Source organism: Pholcus phalangioides, unplaced genomic scaffold (assembly GCF_987345545.1).
Source record: "Pholcus phalangioides strain wild (caught in Gottingen) unplaced genomic scaffold, Ppha-v1.0 ptg000007l_1, whole genome shotgun sequence".
Classification (NCBI taxonomy): Eukaryota; Metazoa; Arthropoda; class Arachnida; order Araneae; family Pholcidae; genus Pholcus; species Pholcus phalangioides.
The window spans coordinates 61,892,950-61,907,002 of record NW_028301600.1 but is presented as its reverse complement, the minus strand read 5'-3'; the positions used below and the strand labels follow the sequence as shown (position 1 = coordinate 61,907,002).

The following is a 14,053-nucleotide window of genomic DNA, read 5'->3' as shown; positions in this document are numbered from 1 at the left end:
ATTTCACTTGTTTTGTGTAGGGATTTTATTCCCTATGCTTTAACTTCTATGTGTAGAAAATCCCTATTTCATTTGGAAAAATCTCTTTTGTATTTGTTAGGGAGTAGTTTCAGTAAAATACAGGTCCCTGTGAAAATGTCCCTAATTTTCATTTTCAAAAGTTGGCAACTATGTGTTTTGGCCAAAAATGATTTTTGTTACCAAGTCATTTCTATCAGTTTGCTTTGGCTCAAGTCAATCTGACAGGATACTGAAATAGTGCTATAAAAAAATTTAATTTTAAAATTTTTTGAATTTTTTTTTTTCATTATGCTATGATTATGTGGTCTGAGGGTTCTACTTTTTCTAATTTTTTAAGTGGGAGCCCTGAAAATATGTTTTCAGTAGAGACTGAAAAGATTTTATATTTTTAATCTGAAAAATACATGACAACAACAGTATTTTTTGGAAGCATATATTAAACTGTTTAGCTTGATATGTTTTTCCTGCTGCCATCTATTTTAGAAATTGGAAGAGACTAATATAATATTAAAAGAAATTAGACAGTCGAGCCTGGATACAATAAAGCCGCATGGTACCATGAAAAACATTTTAATATGCAATATTCTTTTGAAAATTGTAATGACTGTGAAAACAAAACATTGTTTTTCAATTCAGAAAATAATGATAGCAAAATTTACTGCACAAATTACTCGCTTCTCTACATTGCCAGGGTGAGTGCTATTTTTTTCATATTGTGGAGACATTATGTGAATATAATTTGACCCTGACAAAATTCACACTATTTCAATTACACACTAGTAGCAAAATATTTTGTCCCCTTTCCACAAAATTTTCATCCACAACCTGCCACTACATTTGAATATCTGATTTGTCTTAAATTTCTCGATGCCTTGATTTTGGCTGCCTCCTATAAGCTGCTGTACACTGCTTTTGACTGTTGCTGATTTGTAATTATCTATCTTAAATCAAGTTGGTAATGAATCTGTGTGGATTAGTGTTCATTCTTTGTACAGACTCTTATGTTTGTCTCGTATTCATTCAAACTTTGTGTTTTGCTGTGTCATCTAGGTTATTTTTTTATTCACAGATATTATGATTGAACAAATGCAGTTGAACTTCAGTTAATGAGCAATTTGCATAATGAGCAAAAATTTCGAACAAATTTTGATTCAATTTACAATCGGTGCTTCGCATTATGAGCAAAAATTTGCACTTTGTTTATTTATTTTCACATTATCACAACTGAGCTAATAGTTTTCACTTTCATCCACACACATGCTTGGAATTTGTAAGTAATATTCTCCCCCTAAAGTTTTCCATCAGCGTGCCTAACTCGAAAAATGAACACCCATACAAACGTGACTGTTTACGATATGAAACTAGATGTAGCATTGTAACCACATGTATGTGTGCTTGATGTTTTTTTAAAATTCTGCTTGGAGAAAACTGTGAGCTTATTGCATTATTGAACGTGACTTTGAGAGTCTAGCTTATGAACAAGGGTCACCATTTCTGAAGAGATTGTGTCTTTAGAGAAGAGCATGGAACATACTGAGCACGGTCAGGCTTTGTTGCGGCACTATTAAGGAACCCTTTGACAGTAATCACTGTGCGATTCTGCAGAACTTGTGCTAGTCTGAATCAGTCCCCAGCAAGAAGGAGCTGTCTTTTTTCGCTCAGTCTGGCTGATAGTCTAGGTTCTACTGGAATGGTTCTGGGCTCCTGCTCGTGTAGATGCGGTTCAATCATCTTTGCTTTTTCTGGTGATTTTCAAGAAATTTCACTGGTATTATAAGTTTCTTGATAGAGTCTGGTTGCTTTATGATGTGCAGCATCCATTCCTTCTCTAGAGCTTCTGATGGGGCTCGGTAGTGAAGGTCCTTTGTATGCTGGCAAGAGGTGGTGTAACATAGCTTGTTTCTGATCTCTCAACAGCTGCAACAGTTGTTGGGGATTGATTTAAACCTCAGGTTGGTGGAGAATGGGCTGTGACTTGCTACAGACTATGGAAATGGAGATTCAAGAACAGATGGCAGCACTACACATTTCAAGCATTACGCAGAAATAAACTTCACGTCAGGTTCACAGCACATACACACAAATAAACTTCACGTCAGGTTCACAGCACATACACACAAATAAACTTCACGTCAGGTTCACAGCACATACACACACATTCCAACATGTACCAATTCATTAGAAATTCTACAGAGGAATGTGGACGAGGTGCATGTGTAGTTTAGTAGTGCGTAAGTTGTCCTAAACGATAATCTTCCTATTTCTGGTCGTGTTTAGAGTAAGTAAATTTGTAAACATCATCCTATTGTATGTTTATTTATGGCATTATTATTTTTAAAATATTTTATTGTATTTATTATATTATTATTGCGTTGCATTATTGAATGAATGACATTATTATTAATCATTTTTATGTGAATTAATAATTGCGGAACAACTTATCTGAGTTTCCATTATTTCCTATGTAGAAGTTTAATTCAAATAACAAGCATAATAATGAGCATGTTGGCGGAATGAATTAAGCTTGTTAACCACTGTACTAGATTGTTTTTTGTTTCTTGTATTAATCAAATTGAATTTTATGTGTTGTTTTTAATCGTATATATGCAAAAAAATGTTTGTCTTTATGAACCCCTAAAATTTTTAAGCTGATTTCATGTTTAATGTAAATCACAACTGTTTTCAATTTCTCTTTTCAAGGCCTCTCTGGGTGCTGGGTTTCCTTTGCACACACCAGCACATACTGTTACTCAGGCATGTATCAGTTCTAATCAAGCAATAACAACTGGTATGCATTTTTTAAATACATTTTAAAATAAAGAATTTAATTTTAAAATGTGCAAATTTCCTTGCATGGAAAGGTAATAAATGGGGATTTTGTTGACAATGTAATATAGTTTCTTTTTCTTTTTTTTATTATTATGTATCGTCAACCAGGATGACTATCTCAATTTTCAGTGCCTTTTGTTTAATTTTGCTCATTTATGACAAACTCCTGCATTTTTTTAAACTTTTTCAGTAATGGGGAGATTTGTTCTCGCACCTTTATCATCAAGTTCAATCAGTTATTCAGTTGGGTTTTTGTTTGTTTGTTTTAGTGTAGCAATGACACTCAGGTTTGGAGTGGCTTTGTCTTTTAGGTAAAAATCTGATTCAAGAAATATCCTCTTTGAGACATATCCACCCTTCCAGAATAAATAAAAACTACAATTTGTTTACAAATAACACTGGCAACTGAACAGGTGCTGCTTTCTGGACCACACTGAATTAGCTAGTTCTGGGCCACACATCGAAGACTTCGGGTCAAATGGTTTTTTTGTTAGTTTAATTGCCAACATGTTTAACAGACAGCGCTGATTTGAAACTTTTTCACTCAGACAGGACAGTCACCTTGGGGTGGACAATCTCACCCCAGTTGACAGTATTTATAATTTTTTTAAACAAATATATTTTCATATTTAAATAAATTTCTAAAATTTAGGTTCAAGTTATCCCCATGGGGGAGCCTAAACTAAACTTGCATTGTATAAGCAATTGAAAAGCATCCAAGTTCAACTTTTCTCTGGGTGTTAAGAATTGTGTTAAATGTTACAATTAATATTGAAATGTGCTCAATTCAACTTCACACAATAAAAAGCGTTATGTAAAATTACTTTAACCCTTAAGCGGCATTGACAAGATATCTTGCCTCCTTAAAAGCCTCTTATTTTAGAATTGACAAGCCCAGATATTTTGTAGAGTTGGTTTTTTGACAGAACACTTTTCTCTATATCTCTTAGTTTGCACTTGCTGAAAATCAGAAGAAAGACTACTTAATTGAAAAAGATATGACATTTTGAAAAGGGGGGTTAGTGATTTCTGCTATGCTGCTTAAAGGTCTATTACCATACAGAAAAATGTACACAGAAAATAAACCTATTTTGATGAGTTTTAGGAATATTTTTTTTCATATTTTTATTTATAACGCTATTTGTAACACTGAATAATCTACTGTTAATTTACTGTTGGTCACTTTCAGACCTATTTGGTATCCAGAATTTTGTCAAGAATGTCACTGTTTTAGCAAGAGTCCCAGGTAGACATTAGGGCAGTATCTAATGTTTTACTAGTGAGGGAAAAATATTATCTTAACCCATTAAAGACGACTTTGATTCTTAGAAAGAAAAAAAGCACTGAGTGGAACCACTCCCACCATTTATTGGCAAAGAAAAAAATTGAAATGTTTAATTGCAAATTTTCTTACCAATCAGCGTCAATGGGTTAATAAGAAAAATTTCTGAATTCAAGATATTCTTGCCTTGAACAAGGCAACATTGTAAATCAGTAGGGGAGAAAAGTATGCAAAGCATGCACTTTCATCAAATGTCACAAAAAGGGGGGGGGGTGTTACGAATACAGTTCAAATCGCTCTTGGATATCAGTGTTTTAACCTATTGAAGACCCCTACAAAAAATGTCTGGATGGATTAAATAATGGAATACTGGGAATAGATGTAAAATTATTCTCAAAATGTTGGGGGGGGGGGCGGCTCAGGCTCCATATATATAATGAAACCACCTTTATATGCTGAAATAGGTAAAAACGTTGTATAAATGCAAAGATTATCTTACTGAAATTTTTTGAAAAATAATCCCCCTCCCTTCTCCATCCATATCCCTTTTGTTAAAGAATTTTTTTCAATAATTTAGTTGTTTTAATTCAAAATCATTGGTTTCGATTTCTGAGAAAAAAAATAGGTAGACTGTATGTTGTGGACACAGGCGCAAGTTTTGACGTGAATACTTTCTTTGTGTCGTGAATCGTGTTGTGGGTACTGACGTAATTGACATTGATCTTCCAAAAGGTGTAGAACAGTGGTTCTTAACCTTTTTTCAACTCCCCACCCCCAGTTCTCAGTTTAATTTACCTTTCCATACCCCTTGAATAATATGTTGACTGTGTTAAAAATTAAGTTTCTCAATTACATTAACTATTCAAATACAAGGCTACAACAGACAAAATGCTCAACAAGGTGACTCAGGGAAAAAGATGCCCTAACAAATGTGGATGTAATATATTTCTAAAATACAGCAACCCACAATTAAAAATGCAATTATAAAACCTAAAAACAATACATATGTATATATACACGATAGAATATTATACAATTCCCATAAAATATATTTATGGTTGTCTTGTTCTTATTCTAAATATGGATAGCTACTCGATTTAATAAAAATAAATTACTGCAATTCATTTCATTATCACTAGAGAACCAAATGCAGATTCAAACCCATGACTTCCGAAAACACTAGGCTCAGGAAACGTGTCAGTTGTTTTAACCATTACACCACTGGATACAAAAGTGTAATACAAATTACTCTGTTACCCATGAAGAGTCATGTCTATTTTTTGCAATACTCTGGGGTATTTGGTACCACTGGTCACCATTTGTGTTTAAGTTTTTGATATCGCTCTTTTTGTGTGATACACCACAGTGCATAGCCCTGCAGGCACCAGAATCGTGGGGGCTGAGGCCTTTTGAGCTCCCCCACAATAAATTTACAAGGGGACTGGCCCCCATTAATTTCTGAAAAAACAATGCAATGCACCCTCTTTCTCCTGCATTCACACTTGAGTCCTGTATATACGGGACGACCAGCAACTTTCAGCCCCCCTCCCCCAAATGTTTTCTTAATTTTGGCACCTCTGCATGGCCTCCCGCATGAGTGGGGCTGAAAGCGCTTCAGCCTGGAACGATTCTTGTTATTTTTGATTTTTCACGCTGTAAATTTACTATGTAGGGGTCCGCCAAAGATCCTAGCCTAGGCAGCCTGCTGCAGGATATGGGAGCCATGCCACAGTGTATTGCGATTAACCTCTTTACAGGGGCAATACATCCAACTGAATTTTATTTATCAATTAACCAATTTAAAAAGTTTTTTGGTGAATAAATACTCAAAAGCTCATTTTTTAGTGGCACTAACATCCCGATTCAGACAAAAAGACAACACAGTAAGAAATTTCAGAGCATGTGATGATAATGTTGCCTCTTGATATAAGGATATTTTTCTTGGTCCACAATCATTATATCGAAGTTTCACTATTTCATTTAGCTTATTTGTTTCAGTGTTATTAGTCATACAGTATTTTTCAAAAATGTTTTGTCCTGGTCTCCCGAACCCAATAAGTTAAATATGGCTCTGAGTACTTATTTCGGTTTCAACCATTATTGGCCTATTTTTTAACCTTTTTCTCTCCTGCATCATCTGGACACTTCCTTTCTCAAGGGTCATATTCAAACAAAAGAAGACATGCTTTTGAGTTTTCCGATAGTGCCATGAAGAAAGGACCTCCATCCCGTATCATCTCCAGATGCCATCCAGAGATGCTTTCGGCAGCAACGATTGGCATCGAGGGAGAATGATATTGGAGATCGAGTGTCTGGTTTGACCATGAGAAAAATACTACAAATTGTCATGAAAAAGAGAAAGCCAATAACAAGTCTATTGCAATTTGAAAAATAAAATTTTGAGCAGATTGTTTTTACTAAACTTTTTTAGGGCAATTTTTTTTATTATAAAAATTGTTTTTACCAGTCAAATATGTAAAACACCCACGTAATAAATTTTTGGGATGTAGAGCTGGCTCTTGAAAATTATTGGGGGACGGGCCCATGGGCCGGATACAAGTTTATGCCTATGGCTGTAAACACATTTTCCTGTTTAGGTCCAACTTACATGCAAGAGTCAAGAAACTTTGCAGTTATAAAAAAAATTTAAACTTGGATTCTTATGAAATAACAAGAAACCACAAAGTCTTACAATTTATTTAAATCACTGAGAGTAAGGCATTTGCATATGAATATGGGAATAGAAATTCTAAGTTATTCTTTTTAGTAATATATTTTTAATGATCTTTTTTATTAAACATCATTTTTCCCATATTCATTATTACTAGCTCATGCTCAAATTGCTACTGGGCAGTGTGACATTGCAATAGCTGGAGGTGTGGAGTTTTTATCTGATGTTCCTATCAGATTCAGGCGTTCTATGAGGAAATTAATGTTATCAGCAAATAAAGCCAAAACTCCAATGCAAAAACTTGGATTGCTGATGAAGTTCAGGCCTGCGCTACTTGCACCTGAGGTAAAATTATTTCTCTGACACATGTATCTCTTACAGGGGCAACTTGAAAAAGAAATCTTACCTGTGCAAGATGCAAGACATCTTTTTGACACCTTTCTGGCATATAAGCTACACCAGTAAAATAACCCAGAAAACTCCCAGATTTGTATATGTCATGTGTGTGTATCAAAAATTAAAATTTCCTCTGCAAATTATTCCATCAAGTATATACGTTCTTAAGTTGAAATTTATAGCCAAAACACTTTTTTTTTTTTTTCTAAATTTTTTTTGCAATTATTTTTCATCTATGCCCTGTGTGGCCACACAGGTCTCACAGCCCTAGAGCCATTGAGGATCCTGATCTATGTCCCCAATTTTCAAAAACTGACTTGAGGTAAGTTTTTAATTTCAAAGAAAAAGGCAAGTTTATAATAATTGTCAAATACAGTCCAAGTCCTGTAGTGACGAACTAATAAGACAATATTTTGGTGGTTACATCTGAAGTTCATTATCTTGTAAAAAAATGGTAAAAATTGTGATCAAACAATCACACCTACCAAGAGACATAAATACACAACAATTATAATTTGAAGAAATATGAATTATTTACAATTATGTGCATACTCATGTATTTCATTCTTTCTCAGTTATGACCAATGAGAAAGCATTCCCTCTCTCTGAAAAAAATTGTATCTCCTTTTTAAATTTATCTCAGTAAGTGTTATAGAGGGTAACTCTCTGTATGATTAAGCATTTCTGTTATCAGTTTCTTACCTGCTACAGTAGTGTTCTTCAAGATAGCTAACTGTGCCTTGGAAATCCAAGTTTACTAAGAAACATGAGAGTTTAAAAAAATTAATGAAAATTAGTGTTTCAAGATTTTGAACTAAAACTCTTTTATAGGGATTTCTATCCTAGAGCCAACGAAAAAGGTCTTTGGTGGACCGTTCTTTGGTTTAAAAAAAAAAAACCCATGAGATTCATCCCGAGCTAGATATCTATCGCACCTCTCCCTCTTTTGAGCCACACTGTGTCAAATGATATGAAAATTGCAAATAATTTTGTGTTGAGCTTATGTACATTATGTGAATAGTTTTCAATTTCAATGAAAATATTTGAAAAGATACCTTTATAAAAGTGACCTCTCAAACAGAATATGGAGATGTGTTACAAAAATTATGTAAATAGTCCTTGCCTATAAATAGCTTAAATAGCTGTGTCTTATATGAAATGAAAAATAACGCATTTCGCTACAACTAGCCAAATTGGCAGCAAACTTGGTGAGTTTAGAAACAGCTCCAATTATTTGGCAATGTCATGCCGCTAAGAAAAATTTGTAGAAGGAAAAGGAAAGAATGGGATCTCATGAGAATGGAGAATTTTCTAGACTTTCCTTTGCCTCTATAAAAACACCCACCAAAGCAAAACTCTGCAGTTGAATATGAGGTCTCTTGTATGTTGGAGAAGCCGCTTTCATAAGCTCTGTTTTATAGCATTTTTACTGCTGTTATTAGTTTAAATAGTTGTTTGGAAAATAAATTTGTGACGTCCTGAGTTAAATCGTTTGGTGCCTTTACTAATTTCAATGCCTTGTGTTGAGATTACCCGGAACTGTATTAGCAGTTTAACAACATAAGAATTTCATAGAAGACAATTTTAGGATTTTTAAGAAGTGACCCTGTAAGCTGCGCGATGCATTATTCTGGTGCTCCACTAACAAGGTTTGACTACTACTGCACCATATGCGCACCTCGTAAAACAAGGTTTGACTACAGTACCATTCAAAATTTTCCTCTTTACATAGGTACCTTGTTCTTTTTGATTGCTTGGTAATGTCGAAAATTAAAAATACAAATAGAAGGCCACAACAGGCAAATTGCTCAACGAGGTGGCTGAAAAAAATATGCATATAAAAATATGAATGTCATATATTTCTAAAATACCGTAACCCAATTAGAAGTGCAATTATAAAAACTATATATAAAATATAATACGCTGCCCATAAAAAATATTTATGGTTGTCTTATCTAAGTATGGATATCTTCTCGATCTACCCCAATATGTTTATCGTATTTCTTTTTAAACATGTCTCAGTTGTGTTCAAATTCACGACACTTGGGGGCAAGTTATTCCATTTATTTACAACCCTATTAGAGAAAAATTCCCAGCAACACCACAACTTGGAGGTGTCCCTTACCAATCGATACTACTACTACACCAAACACCAACTCTGGCCATATCGCTATATTGCAATTTACTGCCATTAGTGAGATGGGTTGGAAGTGAAGGCGCTGTCTATCGGTGGTCGCCTCGAGTTCGTTAGGGAAAATATCTTATTACCAATCGATACTGGTGTTCCCTTGTAGAAACAGCTGATTGACAGTATATAAATAACTCATGAGTAATCTTATCCATCCCTTTGAAAATTTTAAACACTTTGATCATATACCCGCCACCTGTTCTTCCAATATAAACATATTCGAAAAATCAGGTCTCTCTTCATAGCTCAAGTGCAGTATACCAACAAGAGTATGAGTGTAGCTCTTCTCTGCGCCTCTACCAAGTCTATATCCCTCTGTAGGTAAGGTCTCCAAACCCGTACGGCATATTCCAGTCCAGGACAAACTGAGCCCCAGAAAAGTAGAAGAATCACTTTATGAGAACGTGAAGAGATCTTCATAAGAATAAAACAGCATTTTGTTTGCTTTTTGACCAACGTTGATCAGTGTTCAGAAAACCTAAGCTGCTCACCAATAAGAATACCCAGATCGGTGATCCTAATTGCTTCAGGAATAACAATCACCACCACTCAACTCATAAGCAAATTTGTAAAAAAAATTCAAACCCAACTATGTGCTTGAAGTGGGGAAGGATGAATTCATCAAAAAAATATGTGATGCACATCATATTGCTTACTATTCTGTTATAAATAAAATTATGTGTTTTTTTAAAACTCAATCATCTTTTTAAAGGATTTTTTTTTTTTTTTTAATTAAAAGGCTCCAAGTGTGGCAGAATTTTCAACAGGTGAAACAATGGGACATTCTGGTGATCGCTTGGCTGCTGCATTCAAAATTAGTCGCAAAGAACAGGATGAATTTGCTCTTCGATCGCATACTTTAGCTGATAAAGCAACTAGGGATGGTTTCCTTACTGACATTGTCCCAATAACAGTTCCAGGTAAATTGCAATTTAAGTATAACTTTAAGAGATATTTCTAAAGGTAATTAATGTATATGATTATTTGTAATACATGAATAATTGTAATTTTAGGGAAAGATGCACCGGTGATGAAAGATAATGGAGTACGAGTTTCATCTGTTGAGCAGATGGCTAAGTTGAAACCTGCATTTGTTCGTCCTCATGGGACAGTCACTGCTGCAAATGCTTCATTTTTAGTATGCATTTTCATGGATTGTTTCATTAAACTGTATTTTTTTTATTTGTATTTTGTGTAAGTGTTTTTTATGATTGCTTAAAAATAACAAAGATTAGTCAAGAAGCTATTTCAATGTGAATTAGATAGTGAAAAGGACTTATTGTTTCATAGACTGATGGAGCCTCAGCATGCCTTCTGATGTCTGAAGAAAAAGCTCTTTCTTTGGGTTTGAAGCCTAAGGCTTATTTGAGGTAAATTTTGAAACAATCAATAGTATGTAGTTATGTGTGTATGTGGTTTTTTTAACTATTGTATTTTCAGCACTGTTGACACCAGTAGCTAAAATAATCAGAGATAGTATAAAAACTATTTTAGTTTTTTCTTCCAACCATGCTTGAAATGTGTAATTTACTTGAGGCAAAATTCAAATATATATTGACAAAGAGGTTTTTTGGATGTTATGCCCATATGAACGAACCTTTGCAAAGAAAAGTTAGCCGTCTCCTCCAGGAATCTAACCTAGATCCTCTCGTCCCGATTCCAAGAGGAAAAAACCAACTTCTCTTTCCAAAAGTTCATTTATCAGCATAGCATCCAGAAAAATCCTAGTGCATTACGGGTCGAGAAAATACCTCTGAAATATATGTTTTATGCTATTGTAATATTCCGCTGTTCTTGTAAGTTACAGCAACACTTGAAGCCATTCATAAGCTCTCTATAATTCGGCCTGTCTAGCAGTAATCCGGCATTATATCTGGGTTTTCTTTGAGCATAGAAGAAAAAATGTTACTGCATGTCTATACATATAAGTTTATATTATTTAAATAGGCTTTCTCAATTAACTTCCAGTAATCCAGCACACCCTGGTCTAATATGTGCCGAATTAGCAAGAGTCTGTCTTGCTGTACTTTTTGCTGAGAACAATATAAATTTTATTGAAGTTTTATTTTCAGTTTAAATAGATTTTTGTGTTTCTTTGCTTTGATTTGAATAAGACTGGAATATCTGGCAATAGTTTTTCCTCTTGTAAGGTCAAACAAAAAAAAAATACTGCATTATAAAAATTACCAAAGTTTTTTTGCATTTTGATGAAGAAAGAATAATGGCTTATGCAATGATATTGAAAGTTAATTGTCATTGCAGTATTGTGAAATTTTATTGCCAAAAGATATTACTATTTTATTCTATGGAACTTTTATTTCATTTTAAAATCAATGAATGAATGCCAGAACTTTGCACTTAATGAATGAATGAATGCCAGACCTTTGCCATTGGACTCATTCCATTTCCAACATCTCTTCCAGCCCAGCTTCGTAGCATTCCGGAACACTTTATTTTGTGTAAAAAAAACAAAATTTTTATAACATTTTCCCCAGACAATGGGGTGCTGTTGCGATTAACAAATTTTGTGGTGGTTACAGACGAGATGGGGTTGGGAGTTGGAGAAAAGTTTCTGGGTTTCGTTAAGACAGATGAATGTACACATATCAGGATGGAGGTATATTTTAAAAGCAATTGGAGGGAGCCCTGTGCCATCTCATCTGTTACCTTACTCTAGTCATATTATATACACAGGATACAAAAAAAGCAATGAGAATCTTATTGAGATATATAAAATATCCATTGGAGCGAGTCATCTCGCTTAACACCTTATTGGTGAGCAAATAGGTTTGATAACTTGCGGATTCTAGGCCAATATTTCATGTTACAGTAAGCCCTACTTAATGTAACATAGACGCTGTTGATGTCATTTTAATTCCCTAATACGTTCTAGTATCAAAATTTTCATTTATTGGGATCAGAATTTGGTTACTTTTTTCAGTTCAACCAACTTAATTTTTTTAATTTGAGGTGAAATTTCGCCACTACAATTTTTGTACAGCTGCAGAATTTAAATATATCCACAATGCAACAGCTAGTTTATTGCTATATGATTCAGATTATCTACAGATACACTACTATTTCTCTAAAAGAGGTTTTCTAAAGTATGAAAAGGGTAAAGCAATAATATTTGTCCCTATTCCCATTGCAGTAACTAGCCATTCCTGTGCAAGAATTTGCATTTAGGCCTATTCTTGGGCCCCCTTCAAAGTGGGCCCTGTGCAGGTGCACCTGTTGCACCTGCCTAGTGACAGCACCACCTATTCATGTATATGAGGGGGATAAAAGTTTTCAATAATTCTGAACTAAGTCCAGAAATGCAATCTGTACTGCTTGATTGCTAAAGAACAGTTATTTTTCGTTACATCTAACAATAGATATCCTTCAAAGAAATGAAACTGCACATTTTTAATAGACATCCTGAAGTATCTTTATAATGATATCCCCACATGGTAAAAAAAAAGAAGCCAAAAAAAAAAAAAAAAAAAAGATGTTCCTTACAGTAGTTTTAAACAGTTACAAAAAGTGTTTGTTCTGCAGGAAATAAGGAAAGATACGAGTTCATCAGAGTATGATGTGTGACCTCCTCGGACACTAATGAATAGGGCTCGAATTTGTGTCTTTGCATTTTTTTTTTCTTTTTCTTTTTTTTTTTCCATGTGTCACTATTTCTATGTGATAGAGCATATTTTTTATAATTTTAAGGCATATTTTGCATATTTCATAGTTTTTGATAAAAAGTAAATTTCTCCTCGCTATTTCAATCCTGCTTCAGATTGGTTTTTGCAGTTTCTGCCTCTGATAAGAGCTCTTAGGGCTAGAATTTTATCTGCTAAAAATGAAATGTTGTTGCTGATAGTGGTAAAAAATCCTAATATTCAGGTTTTTCAACCAATTAGCAATGAAATTGAATTTTTAGAGCATAAAAATACTTACCCTTCAAGGACACTGGTGTATGGCTGTAAATAGATGAATCATCTGAATTGGTGTCTGTGATGGTAACTTGTGGGTAAAATTGGTAAATGGGGGAATTTTTTAGCGTTTGTGGGAAATTTAGAGTTTTTTTATCGAATTAAAAACAATTATTTTAATTTCGTGCAATGCTTTTCTAAAGCTAAATACCATACTTTGCTAAGTATTTTCACCTATAGATGGCAGCACTATAATTCTGAATTTGTATGGAAAGACTTACTCAAAAGGAAATTTTGGCTGGATGAGGTTAGTTGGTAAAATAAGGAATTTTTGTTCATGCAATAAGTAATGGTTCAAAATAATTTAGACTGCATCAACACTTCTCATTATCATATTATTTTGCTAAAACTAATGTTATTTGAGATAGGAATGAAAAAAAATTTTAGGACATATTTTATATAACATGTTGCATAAAAATCCTAGCCCTACTGATGAACATTTGAACGATTAATTATTTTGAGGAAACTAAGAATTATTTTTTTTCAAATAGGAACTATGTGTATACTTCCCAAGATCCAAAAGATCAGCTCTTGATGGGGTAAGATTTTCTCAATAATGTAATATATGTATGCCAACCAAAATTATAAACATTGTGTGCAGACAATTGTTTGTGACAGTTTCCAGAATCCTTGGATTATTAAATACCTGAATTAAATCTAACATTCTATAAATGATTCATTGGAAAACATTTAAA

At 33.9% G+C, this 14,053-nt stretch overlaps 1 protein-coding gene across 1 annotated transcript in view; it reads left to right on the top strand.

Annotated features, from left to right (window-relative positions):
- The window catches only part of Mtpbeta (mitochondrial trifunctional protein beta subunit), a 37,326-nt gene that overhangs the window by 13,176 nt on the left and 10,097 nt on the right, over positions 1–14,053 (top strand). Inside the window, exons 7-12 of the mRNA XM_089233727.1 lie at positions 2,722–2,809; positions 6,961–7,148; positions 10,127–10,307; positions 10,401–10,525; positions 10,678–10,757; positions 13,850–13,897. Of these exons, the coding sequence (XP_089089853.1) occupies positions 2,722–2,809; positions 6,961–7,148; positions 10,127–10,307; positions 10,401–10,525; positions 10,678–10,757; positions 13,850–13,897 (710 nt within the window). The remainder of the gene's footprint in view (positions 1–2,721; positions 2,810–6,960; positions 7,149–10,126; positions 10,308–10,400; positions 10,526–10,677; positions 10,758–13,849; positions 13,898–14,053) is intronic.